Raw genomic sequence first — 17,489 nt, 5'->3', positions numbered from 1 at the left:
TTGGAAAGAGTAAAAACAGAATATCAAAAGATTACAGAATTGGAGGAGAAGAAAAAAAAAAAAAAAAAAAATTCTGAAAAAGATCTTGGAGTGATGATTGGAAAGGACATGAAACCTGATAACCATATAAATAAAATATTCGGAGAAACCTACAATTTATTGAGGTCAATCAAAGTGGCATTTACTTATATGGATGAAGAAATGATAAAGAAAATACTGACTACACCAAAAAGACCAAAACTTGAGTACGCAGCATCACTTTGGACACCCAGTACCAAAAAGAATATTAAGAAACTAGAAAGATTACAAAGAGCGACAACCAAACTAGCACTGACTCTCGCCGAACTAACATATGAGCAAAGACTATCCAAACTGAACCTACCAACTCTGGAACAAAGAAGACAAAGAGGAGATTTGCTGACTATCTATCTACAGAATAATGAAAGGAATGGAAGTTTTAGACAGGAATGACCTGTTAGTGTGGGACAATGGTAAAACAAGACACGGAAAAAAACTGAAAAAAGATAGTTATAGAAAAAACTTGAAAAGGAAAAGCTTCCCACACAGTGCGATTAATACATGGAACAAATTAGACAACAAAACAGTATGTGCAAACCCTATACAAGATTTTAAGATGAAACTTGATGCGGAGAGATACAAAGACGGGTCACCACGAGCATAGCTCCCCTCCTGTATATTACAACTAGGTAAATACAACTAGCTCTACTCTATCCTTCACTCCCTCCCACTCCTCTCTCAGCTTCTTATTGTACTCCTTCTCCTTTTCATTCAAAGAGTTCACTCTAAGAACCTCCCTACCTTTTGTCCCTTTCCTCTTTCTCCATCTATCCTCCACTCTCAACTTACCTTCCACCAAAAAATTATCTGATATTCCCCCACCCTCTCCCCTTAGCACATGTACATCCTTGACTATTCCTATCATAATCCTATTTACCACTACATAATCCATTAACGCTCTATCTACCACCCTCTCCCATGTGTACTTATGCTTGACTTTCTTCCAAAACATTGTATTTGCTATCATCAACTCTCTTTCTAGACACATTTCCACCATCAACTCACCACTATGATTCTTTCCTGGAACTCCACATTTCCCAACCACTCCATCAATTGGACCATTTCCTACCCTAGCATTAAGGTCTCCCAGTAATAATACATTGACATTTCTCCCTAAATCCTCTATGCACTCATTTAAATCTATCCAAAAGGCCTTCCTTTCTTCTACACTCTTCTCTCTGCCAGGCCCATATGCACTTACAAAGAACCACATCTCCTTTCCCAGGTTCACCTTTATCCACATTATCCTTGAGGAAACCTCCTTCCACTCCACTACACGTTTACCTATCTCTTCACTTACTAGAATAGCCACCCTTTCCCTCCCTTGCCCTCTCTTCACTCCTGATAACCTCCCACTTACTCTCCCAAACTTACACTCACCCTTCCCTTTCAACTTAGTTTCACTCAAAGCCAACACATCCATCTTTCTTCTCACAAACATACTACCTATCTCTTCCCTTTTACTCTCATCTGTACCACATCCACGCACATTAAAAGACCCAAACCTTAGGGTGCTGGTCGGAAAATTCCCAGACCCTCTTATGTCTTTACCTTTTCTTTTAGGAATGTCCCCTGTGGGGCTACAAGAAGGATGCCTAGTCCCAATCCCCATCCCTTTCTTCTCGCCTCTTACGATCCAAGTGGAAATACTTGGTGGCAGTATTCTTTTCCCCCACCACAGAAAAAGAATACTCAGAGAAACGGTACAGGACAGCAACAAGGGGTTGGGGGACAGCATAACGGAGGGACAGTCGTAGTATAAAAGTGTCATCATTTCTCTATGAACAGAGTTTTCCTCTATCATAGACAAAATGTGTGGCTCTGGTCCGTAGGGGCGCCCCATATAGACCCTAAAGTATCAACTGCATGCTACTTTGCCACAATAACAAGCAGCCAATAATAAACAACCCACTTACCCCCCCCCAAAAAAAATAATAATAATAAAAAAATAAATAAAATAAAATCCCAAGATGTCATCCTTACAGACAGATTCACTCAGTCTGTCACAGAGAAACTTTACTCATCACTGCCAGGGGGGGACATATGGCCTGGGGCGGCGCTTAGGCATGTAAGGGCTCCGCTACTGTGCAGTACTTTCATGAGAAAACATGACTTAAGGTGTAACAGTGGGTAAATACCAGAGGGAATTTTACAAAAGAGTAAAGAGTAGTTTTAAAATTAACAACCAATTTGTTACCCCTAACCTCTCTTGCAGAGGACCTACAATCTCCATAATTTTGAAATCATCAGCTATGAATGCACCAATTCTGAGAATATTTATGACTAGAATACATATCTGTAGACATAATGATAACAATTCCAAGTCTTTGGTTCCCTCACTTTGAGCTGCATAGGTGGTATACAGTCATTTGTCTTGTCTGCCTCTTGCCCCTTACCTCATTTTATTTTTTAGAGTTATAGTTTGGAGTACATTGAAGTTTAATGTTTAATATACCGGAATTTACAAAGGAAGAAATATAATTTGCTCTAAAAAATTATGAAAGACACAGGGAATGAAGTTCATTGTAAATTAGCTCTGTTGTACAGTGTTTATGTCAAGGAAGTGTTTCTGAATCATGGTGCAATGCTTTAGTAATTTTACTTCATATAAATGGAGACAAGAGAGACCTTAGTAACTACCAACCAATTGGTTTGTTATTGAATACATTATTTTCTCAAAGATCTTTACAAATAGACCAAGTTTTAGTTGGAAATCAACCAAGAGAACAGGCAGGATTTAAAAAAGGATATTCAATTCTAGACAATTTCCAAGAGATGAATCAACTAATCGAGAAAACAACAGAATACAATATACCTTAATTCAACTTTTGTAGATTATGAGATGGTCGTTGAGTTAGTACAACATATAGCAATACTATACTCATTATACAACCAGGGTGCAAATGACCACTTTTTAAGGATTCTAGAAAAGATTTATGCCATTGGTACCACAGTAATTTAACTACATGAAGAAAAAAGAAAGTATGAAAAAGACATAATAGACAAATGTAAGGACCAACCTATACTATTCTACAGGTATGTAAATAGTAAATTAAAAAATAAACAAAAAATAGTGTAATTATGTCAAATGAATGATGAATACATAGATGTATAAATGGCTTAAATTATGAACCAACATTTTAAATCTGTACTTAATATTGAAAATACACAAAATTGGGATGAAAGACAGAGAAAGATATCACCCCCCCCCCCCAAATGAAAGTAATAATTGTGACACAGAAAGAAATAAGGGACCAAATAATAAACCTTGATCTCAGAAAATCGCATGGTCCAGATGGAATTGTAAATTGGATACTAAAAGAATGTATAGATGAACTAACGGACAAAATATATAAGATAACTGCTTACTCAAAGAAGGTAAGGTACCACAAGATTGGAAAAATGTAAATATTGTACCAATATATAAAGGGGGAGATAAGGAAGACCTAACAAACTATAGACTGGTCTCCCTTACAAATTGGGATGAAGGACAGAGAAAGATCCCCACCCCCCCAAAATGAAAGTAATAATTGTGACATAGAAAGAAATAAGGGACCAAATAATAAACTTTGATGTCAGAAAATTAAACGGTCCAGATGGAATTGCAAATTGGATACTAAAAGAATGTATAGATGAACTAACGGACAAAATATATAAGATAACTGATTACTCACTCAAAGAAGGTGAGGTACCATAAGATTGGAAAAATGCAAATATTGTACCAATATATAAAGGGGGAGATAAGGAAGACCCAACAAACTATAGACTGGTCTCCCTTACAAATTGGGATGAAGGACAGAGAATCCCCCCCCCCCCCAATGAAAGTAATAATTGTGACACAGAAAGAAATAAGGGACCAAATAATAAACCTTGATGTCAGAAAATTACACGGGTCCAGATGGAATTGCAAATTGGATACTATAAGAATGTATAGATGAACTAACGGACAAAATACATAAGATAACTGATTACTCAAAGAAGGTAAGGTACCAAAGATTGGAAAAATGCAAATATTGTACCAATATATAAAGGGAGAGATAAGGAAGACCCAACAAACTATAGACTGGTCTCCCTTACAAGCACAATAACCAAAATGTGTGAAAAATTTATTAAAAGTAGATGGATTAAACATCTGGAAGAAAATAATATACTGAATCCAAAATAATTTGCTTTAGACATGGAAGATCATGTGCCACTGACTTGATTTTTGTTTTTACTCAAGGCTAATAGAAATAATGCAAGAAAGGGATGGATGGGCCGACTGTGCTTTCCTAGATTTACAAAAGGCATTTGATAAAGTACCACACAAAAAGCTACAAAGAAAAACTGAAATAATAGGTGTACAAGGCAGTGGCGGATCCAGGATAAAAATGGGGGGGGGGGGGCTAACCTGAATTCCTTCCTCTGAGTAGTCTGATGTATCAGATGTCTGAGGTATACTTTACTTAATAATGTTTTTCAGATTTTTCTGTATTTTAGACATATATAATAGAATGTATATCCGTTTTATATTGTTACACGCTTGTGCTAATCAGTGATGAGGCACTGGCACGCGTATACTCTCACATAGAGAGAAATTATTGCAGGATTCGTGTGTAGTGTTAGTGCACATGGACTCATGGAAGTAATAAAAAATAAAAGTAGATTTAAAAAACAGAAATACAAACAAAAACGTGTATGAACTTCTGAACCTGTTAATAAAAGTATCTAAATTACATTAATAACACACAGCAATGTTCATGGGATCTCACACGAACATCAACCTCCTGTTTTTTGGGGCAAATACATTGATTACACTATTTCAATATTGATTTCATTGTGAACGCCGATTAGCGCCAGGCTGTTGAGGCGATCTTGACCCATAGTATTCCTTGGGTAGGTCTTCAGTCGCTTCAGGGTTGAAAATGAACGCTCGGCCTCTGCGTTCGAGACTGGGAGCGTGATCAAAACTCGGAGGAGCTTGGCCAGGTTCGGATACATTCGGGTCTGGGCGTGGGCCAGGGCATCTCCAATGGATTCGAACTTCATTGTTGTTGAATACCAGCGGTCTGCTTCCGCCTTCACGAGGATCAAGGTCTCGATGTCAGCCTCATAAACCTTTGCCGCTTCCAGTACAGCAGTAACATCTCCGTCAGCGCTGCTGAGCAGATTCTTGATCTTGAAGCCAACAGGAATAGTATCATTCCCGAACCGGGTCTGCAGCTCAGTCAATGCATGGTCGATGAATGGGACATATACAGATCTTCGGTAATACTCCTCAGCTGTCTGGAAGGGTAAATTCGCTCGCTGCGTTTGGCGCTTGCAAACTCGAGGTACAGGAATGGTGTCGTGTGATGAACCGATCTCCTGGAGGAGCCCCTCTGCCTTCTTGAAGATGTCCTGGAAGCTGGTCAGTGCACCTTCCCGGGTCTTGTTTAGATGCGTCACCACATCACCAATCGTAGCGTACGCTGAGACTAGATCGACCATAGGGGACTGCAGGGCTCGGCTCTGCTCCACAGTGTGAGCTAGCACAGACTCAGCGACGGCGAGACTAATCAGAAAGTGCGGCTCTCGGATTGCTATTAGTAGTAGTCCCGCCGTCGCGTCCGAGTTGCTCTCATTCTCCAGAAAGACGGCAATAACTGGCAGGAATTCCATAAACACAATGACTGAGTCGTGTCGCTCAACCCATCTAGTAGCGCAGAGGCTGACCAGCTTCTTCCGCTTCGTGGATGTGTGGTCTTTTACGAGCTCAGTAAACCTCATTGAGCGCATGTTTGAGGAATAGATGTAGTTATACACCTCGCTGAGAGTCTGGAGAGCGAGCTTTACCTCCTTGGTGTCACAGGCCTTGGTCAAGACGAGGTTGAGACGATGACTGAAACAATGAACCATCTTTGCGAGCGGGTATTCTCGCACTACCACAGCTGCACACCCGCTATGATTGCCTTAATACAAAGATCCTTAAACTTGCTGCTCCCAAAATTATTCATTTACTCATGCATTTAATCACTTTGTGCTTTCAACAGAGTTGCTTTCCTAGTGTCCTAAAAATTGCTGTAGTACACCCGATCCATAAAGATGGGCCCACATCAAACGTATCAAATTTTTGTCCGATTTCGATCCTTCCGGTATTGTCTAAAGTACTTGAAACCATTATTCTTGAGCAATTGGTAGATTACCTTGAGTACCATGGGATAATTTTCGATAATCAATTTGGATTCTGTGAAAACCACTCAACATACATACCTGTTGCTCTCTTACATTAATATATTGCAACTTGACTATCTAATAAAAAATATGTGCCGCAGTTTTACTAGACATTAAAAAGGCTTTTGACACAGTTGATCATAATATTCTATTGATGAAAATGGCTGAGTACGGAATAAGAGACTTTGAACTTCAGATGTTTCAGTCATATTTATCTAATCGTAATCAAGTTGTCTTATTTAACGGTGTTAAATCGAGATTAATGGGTGTAAGTATGGGGGTACCTCAAGGTAGTATTCTAGGTACTATTTTGTTTTTGATTTACATTAACGATATCTATAAATTAGCCTGTGGTATTCCTCAATACTTACTGTTTGCAGATGATACTTCTTAATTGATTGCTTCAACTTGATTGCTTCAACACAAAACAAATATATAGGTGACAATACAGGTATGTTAAACGGCCAACGAACGTGGTATATCTCCTTTCTATCCCTTTTTGGCGCAACTGAGACACAACCCTGGCAACCCTACAACACGTGCAGCACAAAACAGATAAATAGAATTAAACAAATGCCAAACACAGCACAATTCCGCCAAAATACCGCACACATGCTGTCAGTTTATTTAACCCACGGACCTGGCAAAACATCAGAAAGTACTAAAATCGATTAAATGACATCCTTACAATGATTCATGGAAGAACAAATTTGGGGAGGGCTTCACCCCCCCCTCGGATCCGTGCCTGGTACAAGGAAAGTTATTACAATGGATAGAAGATTTCTTGAACTGGAGAAAAATGAGGGTGGTACTTAGAAAAGAAATGATTAGTGGAGTCCCACAAGGGTCTGTATTAGCTCCGATAATGTTTGCCATATATATAAATGACATGGATGAAGGTGTAGATGAGACAAAACTACTGAAGTACAGAAAAAGACTGAATCACTACTGAAAGACCTGGATGAAGTCTGGGAATGGAGCCAAAAGTGGGAAGTGATCTTCAACATCAAGAAATGTAGTATAATCAATTTTGGAAAAAGTAAAAATAGAATATTAGGTCAATAATTCAAAGGAAGTAAAAAAAAATTAGCTTGGAAAAGGACCAGACAAGCATATTAACAAAATAGACAGAGAAACCTACAATTTACTAAGATCAATAACTACTTGGATGAGGTAATGGTAAAGAAAATATTAGTTACACTGATAAGATCAAGATTGGAGTATGCTGCAACACTATGGACACCCAGTACTAAAAAGAATATAAATAAATTAGAAGGAATTCAAAGAACAATGACAAAAATGGTATCAACACTTTCAAAATTGACAAATGAACAAAGATTGTCCACACTGGAACTACCAACCCTGGAACAAAGAAGAGAAAGATATCTACTGGCAATTTACAGAATCATGAAAGGGATGGAAGTCCTTGACAGAGAAGATTTATTAAAGTGGGATAAAAGAAAAACAAGAGAACATGAAAAGAAACTCAAAAAAGTTATAGAAGAGGTCTGAAAAAGAAGTTTCCCACACAGAGTGGCACATGTCTGGAACAAATTGGATAAGGCAACAGTGTGTGCAAAAACTATACAAGAATTTAAGAACACACTAGATGCCGAATGATACAAAGATGGGTCACTACAAACATAGCTCCTTTCCTGTATAATACAACTAGGTAAATACAGAAAAGATAAAGATCAAGAAAGGCATACAGCAAGGCGATACAATTTCACCATGACTATTTCAGCTTGCTTGGAAGAGATTTTCATAATGTAGTTGGGAAGATAAAGGCTTGAATGTTAATGTTAAATATTTTAACCACCTAAGATTGGCAGATGACATTATTCTTATTTCAGAAAGAGAAGACTTACAAGATATGCTGGGTAAACTGAACAAGTAGTCTCAAAGTACATTTAAAAATGAATGACAGTAAAACCAAAGTAATATTCAAAATAAACGTACAAAATAAAAAGATTATAATTGATGGTGAGTTTTGAAGTTGAAGATTATAATTATTTAGGCCAGATGGTGACTAAAAATCTTGATAATGAAATACATATACCAAGACTTTTTCGCCCTTACAAGGGAGGCAGCCTAAAACTGGCATAAAATTATTCCCACCCATTCCATCCCCACATACTCCACTCCCATCCCTCCCTCTTATTTTGGCTCCTCCTGGATGACAGGTCATCCCTGCGTCTCGCCCACTGCCCTGGGTCAGAAACACTGTCACAAGACACAGCACATCCACAGCAAGGCTGCTTCATTTAATCGGTGCCCCCCCCCTCATGCAGAAATGGAGAAGATGGGGAGAAATCCATTTGGGCTGCATCAATTATTTTTCAAACATACTCCCTTACCACCATCCCCCTCATGCATGACAGCATCATCCATATACAACCATTCTCCATTCACCCCTATCTTTCGTCCTCTACCATCCTTCCTCAACAGACATTCCTTTCTTTCCCAATGCCCCTTTTACCCTATCCATCTCACCCTTGGTCATCCTCTCATGTTCACTTTTTCCACATCTCTTTTACTAATCTTTCTTTATTCATTCTTTCCATGTGTCTAAACCATCCCAATACTCTTTCATCAACCCTATCTCCCAACTCCCTTTCCACCCTCGTTCTCCTCCTCACCTTGTTTCTCACTCTATCCACCCTAGTAACCCCTTTCATACTTCTCAGGCACCTCATCTCAAACACATTCAAACTCCTTTCTTATGTTCCATGTTTCTGCACCATACAGAGAAGCATATGACAACAACTGACAGCTTCTTTGTCTAAGAATATGGATATAAAAACACACACCTTGGGAATATGTCTTTCTATTAAAATCATAATAAATCAATGTGGGTGAAGAAAACATAAGAATGGTTCTGGTCATAATGAACTTACTCTTTCTAGCAGCACTGATACAATAAAATCTTGACGATGGTTCTACATGTTGTATGCATGCTCCAAAAAGTGTCAAAAAACACGCATTTCACATTTACATGTATAAATATATTTATTAACATTGATATCAACATAGAATATATATTATATATAAATTATACATATACATATATATATATATATATATATATATACATATATATATATATACATATATATATATATATATATACATATATATATATATAAACACACATATACATTTTTTTTTTCATTTACAGTATCTTTATCCTTCATGCAATGGTAGGTTATCTTGCCTCTGAAGCAGGAGTGAGTGAGGAAGGGTGAAATTTGCCTAATACTTGTACAGACAAAGAACACCTCATACTACAATGCCCTACACTAACAATCCCCCGACAACGACACAATATCTCTTTTTTAAGTGAATTATGGTCCCATCCAGAGGCTGTGGGTCTTCAGCAAGAGACACCAGGGGCAAAGGATTGATTGATTGACATAGGGACCAATGATAGGTAACTGCATGTGGTGGTCCAGCAAGATGTACTGCAAAGTTGCCCATTTTCAAATTCAGTCAACTCCTCCACCTCTATCAGGTGCCCCGAGGGGTTGATACTTGGACTCTGGACCTGGCCTAAGATCTCTTTTTCTCAACTTCAACTGTGTTTTTTATATCCTTTTTTTTCACACATGGAGAGGAGAGAACTGGTGGCTGCTCCCTTCTTCAAAGTTTCTTCCCAGAGAGATCTGTGGGAGGGTCCAAGGACAGTTGCCAACCACTGTGGGCTGCAGGTTTTCCACTTAGTGAAAGTCATGGGACCAATTAATTGATTAACCATGCTTACAATATCTTTGCCCCCCCCCCCTTTTTTTTAAGGAATGAGAAAAGTGGAGGGGAAATAAGGAAAGATGAGGTGAAAGCAGTTATCAACCTCTTCAATACAAGTCAAATTCTTGTATTTACCTAGTTACTTAGTTGTATTTACCTAGTTGTAATATACGGGAGGGGAGCTATGCTCGTGGTGACCCGTCTTTGTATCTCTCCACATCAAGTTTTATCTTAAAATCTTGTATAGTATTTGCACATACTGTTTTGTTGTCTAATTTGTTCCATGTATTAATCGCTCTGTGTGGGAAACTGTTCCTTTGAAAGTTTTTTCTATAACTATCTTTTTTCAGTTTTTTTCCGTGTCCTCTCATTTTACCGTTGTCCCACACTAACAGGTCATTCCTGTCTAAAACTTCCATTCCTTTCATTATTCTGTAGATAGTCAGCAAATCTCCTCTTTCTCTTCTTTGTTCCAGAGTTGGTAGGTTCAGTTTGGATAATCTTTGCTCATATGTTAGTTCGGCGAGAGTCAGTGCTAGTTTGGTTGTCGCTCTTTGTAATCTTTCTAGTTTCTTAATATTCTTTTTGGTACTGGGTGTCCAAAGTGATGCTGCACTGCATCAAATGCCTAATGTACAATGTATCACACAACTCATGTTATGAAATATAGTCATCATTGTATTACTCGTTCTTTCATTCTGAGAAATAATAAACACAGAAAACCTGACTACAAAATAAATATAATCAAGATGCCGACATTGGCATCCTCATATACCCACTCACGCCTCATGATACCTACATAGGCATCATTGTATCGAGGAAGTTAATGATGAGAGCAGGTAAGGCTGGGTTAGATGGGTGTCATGCAGAGTGTCTAGAAAAGGGAGGTACAGTGATGGTGGACTGGCTGATGAGGTTTAATGTTTGTCTAAAAGAGGGTAGAGTGCCAGAGGACTGGAGGAATGCCTGTATAGTTCTACTTTATAAGGGAAAAGGGGACAAATGTGAGTGTAGTAGTTTCAGAGGAATCAGTATATTGAGTGTAATTGGGAAGACTTATGTGAGGGTTTTGATTGAGAGGATTAGGAGAGGAACAGAGGGAGTAATTGATGAGGAACAGTGTGGGTTTAGGAGAGGTAGGGGTTGTATAGATCAGACTTTTGTGGTAAGGCAGATATGTGAGAAAGCTTTAGGAAAAGTATGTTTTTTGGGGCTTTACAGATTTGGAAAAGGCTTATGACAGGGCAGACAGGAAAGCACAGTGGGAGGTATTGCAGATATCATATATGGGATAGAAGGAAAGCTGTTAAGAGCAGTCAAGAGTTCTTACAAGAGTAGAGCCTGTGTTAGAATTAGAAATGGAGAGAGTGAGTGTTTTGAGGTAAAGGTGCGACTTCGTCAGGGATGTGTTATGTCACCTTGGCTGTTCAATTCATAGATTTACCTGTGTGTATCTTCTGGGAAGGGGGAGCTAAGCTCGTGGTGTCCCGTCAAGGATGGGGTAGTGTGAAAGGTAAACATATGGGTAATGGTCCGGGGACTGGAGATGGTTAAAGAAAATGGAGAAAAATGGGAGATAAGCCGTTGTTGTTTGCTGATGCCACTGCACTTTTAGCAGGATCAGAGGAGGGATTAAGGAAGTTAGTGATGGAGTTTGGGAAGGTGTTCGAAAGAAGAAAGTTGAAGATAAATGTGGGTAAAAGTAAGGTGATGAGATGTACAAGGGGAGAGGATGGCAGCAAATTGGAAATGAGGATTAAGGGAGAGAGGCTGGAGGAAGTGGATAGCTTTAGATACTTGGGTGCGAATGTGTCAGAAAAGGGAGTGGAGGTAGAATGTAGATTGAGAAAAGCAAGAAAATGCCTTGGGGGATTAAAGTATAATAAGAAATAGGCATTTGGGAATGGATGCTAAGAGGTATATGAAGGAGTGATTGTGCTGATAGAACTGTATGGGGCAGAAACATGGAACATAAGAGAAGAATTTAAACGTGTTTGAGATGAAATGCCTGAGAAATATGATTGGGGTTACTAGGCTGGATAGGGTGAGAAACGAGGCAGTGAGAAGGAGAAAGGAAGTTGGGAGATAGGGTTGATGAAATGGGTGGGTGAGGGACTATGTGTGAATGATATTTCGATGCAGCCCAAAGAGATTTCTCCCCGTCTTCTTTTTTTCTACATGAGGGGTTGGAAAGGGGGATCACCGATTAACTGAAGCAGCCTTGTTGTGTCTTGCTACATTGCTTTTGACCCAGGGCAGTGGGCAAGATGCAGGAATGACCCGACATCCAGGAGCCAAGAAAAGAGGGGAGGGATGGTGAATGGGAGTGGAATATGTGGAGATAAAATGGTTGGGAGTAGGTTGCCTTTGATTTTGGAGGTATCCCCCCCCCCCCCCAAAAAAAAAAAAAAAAACTCCCACCCATTCCATCTCCACATACTCTACTCCCATTCACCACCCTCCCTCCCTTTTATCTTGGCTCCTACAGGATGATAGGTCATCCCTGTACCTGCGTAGAGCCGGTGGCCAGGGCTGGGGGAGATGGGACTGCTCGGACAGACAATCTAGGGAACGACAACAACAACAACAATCCCTGTACCTTGCCTAATGCCCTGGGTCAAAAGCAATGTAGCAAGACACAGCACATCCACAGCAAGGCTGATTCATTTAATAGGCAACCCACCCCTCATGCATAAAGATAGATGATAGGGAGAGATCACTTTGGGCTGCATCAAAATATCATTCACACATACTCCTTCACCATCCCACACCCACTCCCTTCCATGCATCACAGCATCATCCATACACAACCATTTCCCACTAACCCTTATCTTGTCTTCTTTCCTTCCTTAACAGACATTCTCCTCTTTCCCAGTGCCCCTTTTACCCCATCTATCCATCCATCTCATTTTTGGTTGCCGCCTCATTTTCATTCCCTCCACCTCTGCCTTTCACATCTCTTTTACTAATCTTTCTTCACTCATTCTTTCCATGTGTCCAAACCATCCCAATACTCTTTCATCAATACTATCTCCCAAATCACTTTCCACCCATGCTCTCCTCTTTATCTCTTCATTTCTCACTCTATTCAGCCAAGTAACCCCTACCATACTTCTCAGGCATTTCATCTTCAACATATTTAAACTTCTCTTATGTTCCATGTTTCTGCCCCATACAGAGCTGTCAGCACAATCACCCCTTCATACAATCTCTTATCATCCATTCGTAAATGTCTGTATCTTATTACACTTTTTAATCCCCCAAGGCATTTACTTGCTTAGCACATTCACTCCCAAGTATCTAAAGCTATCCACTTCCTCCAGTCTCTCTCACTTAATACTTCCAATTTACTGCCATCCTCTCTTCTTGTATATCTCATCACCTTACTTACCCACAAATATCTTTAACTTCCTTCTTTTGCATACCTTCCCAAATTCTCATAAAAACTCTTGACTATTCTTAAAAGCATTCCTCCTATTCCATATATCTGCAATACCTCACACAGTGCCTTCCGGTCTATACTGTCATAAGCCTTTTCAAATTCCATAAAGGCCCAAAAAACATCCTTGCCTTTTTCTAAAGCTTTCTCACAATCTGCCTTACAAAACCTGATCCATACAACCCCTACCTGTCCTAAACCCACACTGTTCCTCATGAATTACACCCTTTGATCCTATCCTATTCCTCTATTAAACCCTCCCAACTATACTCAACAAATTGGCTTCTCTGAAACTACTACACTCACACTTTTCTGGTTTTCCCTTGTAAAGCAGAACTATACAGGCACCCCTCCAGTCCTCCGGCACTCTATCTTCTCTTGGACAAACATTAAATAACCTCACCAGCCAGTCCACCATCATTGTACCTCCCTTTTTTAGGCACTGCATGACACTCATCTAACCAGGTGCCTTATCTGCTCTCATCATTTTAACAACTGCTTACACCTCATCTTTTTCTTATTTCTCCTCTATTTTCCTCATTCATCACTGTCATTTTCTTGGTGCTTCCCACTGTAAGTACCTTTCCCTCCCTATCCTCCATCACATTTAGCAACTCCCTAAAATACTCTGCCCATCTTCCTCTTCCTGCTGCCTCTTCTAATTTCATCTCTCCATCTGCACCTTTTACCTTTTCTTCTCTACTTGATTCTCATACATATATATATACCAAATGCTTTTTCCCCCGTATAAGGGAGGTAACCAAAAAACAAAGGCATAAAAACCACTCCCACCCATTCCATCCCTAACATACTCCACTCCCCTCCACCCTTTTCCTTATCTTGGCACTTCCTGGATGATGGGTCATCCCTGCATCTTGCCCACTGTAAGGTTGCTTTATCAAGTTGGCAACCCCCCTTCTCCATCCCCTCATGCAGAAATCCCTTTGGGCTGCATCAATTTATTTCTCACACATACTCCCTAACCCCATCCCCCACCCACTCCACCTCATGCATCACAGCATCATCCATACACAACAATTCTCCATTCACCCCTATCTTCCCTCCTCTCTTGTCCTTCTTCATCTGACATTCCCCTCTTTCCCAATGCCCCTTTTACCCCATCCATCCATATCATCCTAAGTCGACTCTTCATGTTCACTCCTTCCAAACACAATTATTAAAAACTAAACCAAATATTCTTTCCTTAATTTTTTCTCCTTACAAACACAAGACTCTTCCGGGATTTTTCTTACCATTTCTTGATAAAAAGTGGTTCCATTCAGTCCTCATATACCATTTTGCTTTTGCTCTCCCTATCCTTTCCCTCTTGTGTCTCCATTTTCCCACAATCATTACTCCCTTCCTCTAACAACATTGATTTACTTTTTTGTTTATAGTTTACCTTCCTCATTCTCTTTTTCCTACCATTCTCCATCCCCATTTCATTCTCTTCATGTTTCCATTTCTTTTCCATTCTCAATTCCCAGTGTTTATCACAGACCTCTTCCAAAATGTTACACAAGCACAAAAAGCATTTATTTATACACCAAGGGCTTCTTCCCCCTTATAAGGGAGGTAGCCAAGTCAAAATCATGCACCTACTCCCATTCACCATCCATTTCCTTCTCATCTTAGTTTCTTGTAGATGAAGGGCCATCCCTTTCTCTTCCCCACTGCCTGGGTCAGAAGCAATGTGGCAAGACAGAGTAGACACACAGCCAGGCTGCTTTACTTAATCGGTGACCTCACTGTCCCCTCATTCAAACATACATATATATTCACACATGATGATGGAAGAGGAGGCGGAAGTGTGTGGGATGAATAAGAGTCACACTGAAGGGTATGAATGAGAAATGAGAGAAAATTATTTCCTGTTCTTTCTTAATCCCTTCCATACAATGATTTTTACAAATCTTATACTGACCCACGAACCACTTCTTTTGGTTACACACGGCTAGATAACTCTACCAGTGACAATTGGATTTTTCACAGGAAGATATACTATAAATGTAAAAATATGTACATATATATACACTTAGTTTCCGATCATAACTCTAACCTATCACTAATGACAAAAACATGAATAAAACCCTATCCATGTCAGCTATAAGACAAAAATTTGTCATTAAAGTCAAAAGCAAAACTTCTCTAGATTGCTATGGACAACTGCACTGATGAATTTTCTAGTTGTTTCTACAGATACAAGCATCAACATTTTTCCTAAAATTATTTAGGTACAGGTTGAGTCCAGGTATGATACAATTCCTATGCCTAGAACAATTATCATGACTTGGCAAAAAAAAAAAAAAAAAAAAAAAAAAATATATATATATATATATATATATATATATATATATATTATCCCCTTAACCAAGACATAACCTCAAGCCCAGATAATAACACTGGCAATGTACATATATATACATGTACTGTATATGTATGTATATACTACACCCACAAAAGATATAAATTACATTCCTGAAAGAAAGAAAAAAAAAAGAAAAAAAAAGAAAAGAAAAAAAAGAAAAAAAAATCTTATATTAAAATAAGAATATTGTATATAACTATTCAAGTTTTTCATCAAGTATACAGTGGCATAAGCAATATGGGTAAAGTAATTGTCATAGACTGGGTGAATTAATTTCACGAGTAAGGTCTCTATTTCATTTTGCACAGGTACCGCAATTGCAACATCTTGATCTCAGCATGGTCCAGCTTCACGACACCTTCATTATGGTCAAATGACAGCAATTGACCTGTCTGCTCTCGATCTTCACCAAATATCACCTGGGGAGAAAAAAAAAAAAAAAAAAATCATTACATATCATTGCTTTGGGTAGGAGATAAATATAACAACATGCATTTTTGCATCTGCTGGGTCTTTCATGTTGGATTGGGTACCATTACTGTTTCTGCAACTGTGAGGTTAACATTCATGATCCCAATGTGTTAGTTTGGTGCAGCCTACCATATTGTACAGTACTGTAACAGGTATATACCAATGGGGGTAAATATATATACACCAACAGCTTTTTCCACCTTACAAGGGAGGTATACAAAGTCAAAGGCATAAATCAACTCTCACCCATTTCATCCCCACATAAACAGGGACAGGGACAAGATCAGGCTCAAACAAATAACACTCCCACATTCAACATAAACCAAAATCTAGGTAGTGTTCCCAAGTTTAATGAAGACGAACCAGACAGGTTCTTTGCGTTATTTGAGAAAATGGCTAAATTGAACGAGTGGCCGTATGATAAGTGGACTCAGCTTGTCTACCGGTCATTTACCGGTAAGGCTTTGGATGTCTTCTCCGCTCTCTCCGACGAGCAGGTTGAAGACTATGAGCTGGTTAAGACCACCGTGCTTACGAGCTATCAACTTGTTCCTGAAGCCTATTGACAACGGTTTAGAAAACGGAAAAGAGAAAGCCAAGAAACATACGTCGAATTCTTTCGGCGCAAACACACACTCATACACAAATGGATAGAGAGCGAGAATGCCAAAACTCCCGCAGAAATTATCGAGTTATTTCTGCTCGAAGACACTAGAATCAGTACAGAGAAGAATGACCAAAATGATACAAGGACTCGGAAATTTGCCTTACGAAGAGAGGCTTAGGCACCTAAACTTACACTCTCTGGAAAGACGCAGAGTGCGGGGTGATCTAATAGAAGTGTTCAAGTGGATCAAAGGCTATAACAAGGGTGATGCAAACAAGGTCATCATAATAAAACAACAGGGCAGGACTCGCAGTAATGGGTATAAACTGGACAAATTTAGATTTAAGAAGGAAATAGGCAAGAATTGGTTTACTAATAGGGTGGTCGATGAATGGAATAAACTTAGTAACCATGTAGTAAGCGCTGAAACTATCAGTTGTTTTAAAAAACGATTAGACAACTTTATGGATGGGGATGACAGGTGGTGATGGATACGGAGCTGCCTTATGGTCTTTTGCAGTCTCCTTTATTTCTTATGTTCTTCTTATGTTCTCTCTTATTCCCCCAGACATACGAGCCCACCTCGACCA

General features: G+C 39.2%; 1 protein-coding gene across 2 annotated transcripts in view; it reads right to left on the bottom strand.

Annotated features, from left to right (window-relative positions):
• Window positions 1-9,081: 9,081 nt before the first annotated feature.
• Spt5 (Transcription elongation factor subunit Spt5) overlaps window positions 9,082-17,489 on the bottom strand; it is a 188,025-nt gene continuing 179,617 nt past the window's right edge. For both annotated transcript variants that reach the window (XM_076199318.1, XM_076199317.1), the window contains exons 22-23: window positions 16,134-16,240; window positions 9,082-15,931 (exon numbers count right to left, since the gene is read on the bottom strand). In XM_076199318.1, coding sequence (XP_076055433.1) covers window positions 15,820-15,931; window positions 16,134-16,240 — 219 coding nt within the window. In that variant the 3' untranslated portion in view covers window positions 9,082-15,819. The remainder of the gene's footprint in view (window positions 15,932-16,133; window positions 16,241-17,489) is intronic.

This window comes from Oratosquilla oratoria, chromosome 16, assembly GCF_046742065.1.
Source record: "Oratosquilla oratoria isolate Oo_2021 chromosome 16, ASM4674206v1, whole genome shotgun sequence".
In the NCBI taxonomy this organism is placed as follows: domain Eukaryota; kingdom Metazoa; phylum Arthropoda; class Malacostraca; order Stomatopoda; family Squillidae; genus Oratosquilla; species Oratosquilla oratoria.
Note: the sequence above shows the minus strand (reverse complement) of the source record. Positions and strands in the feature narration are given on the sequence as shown.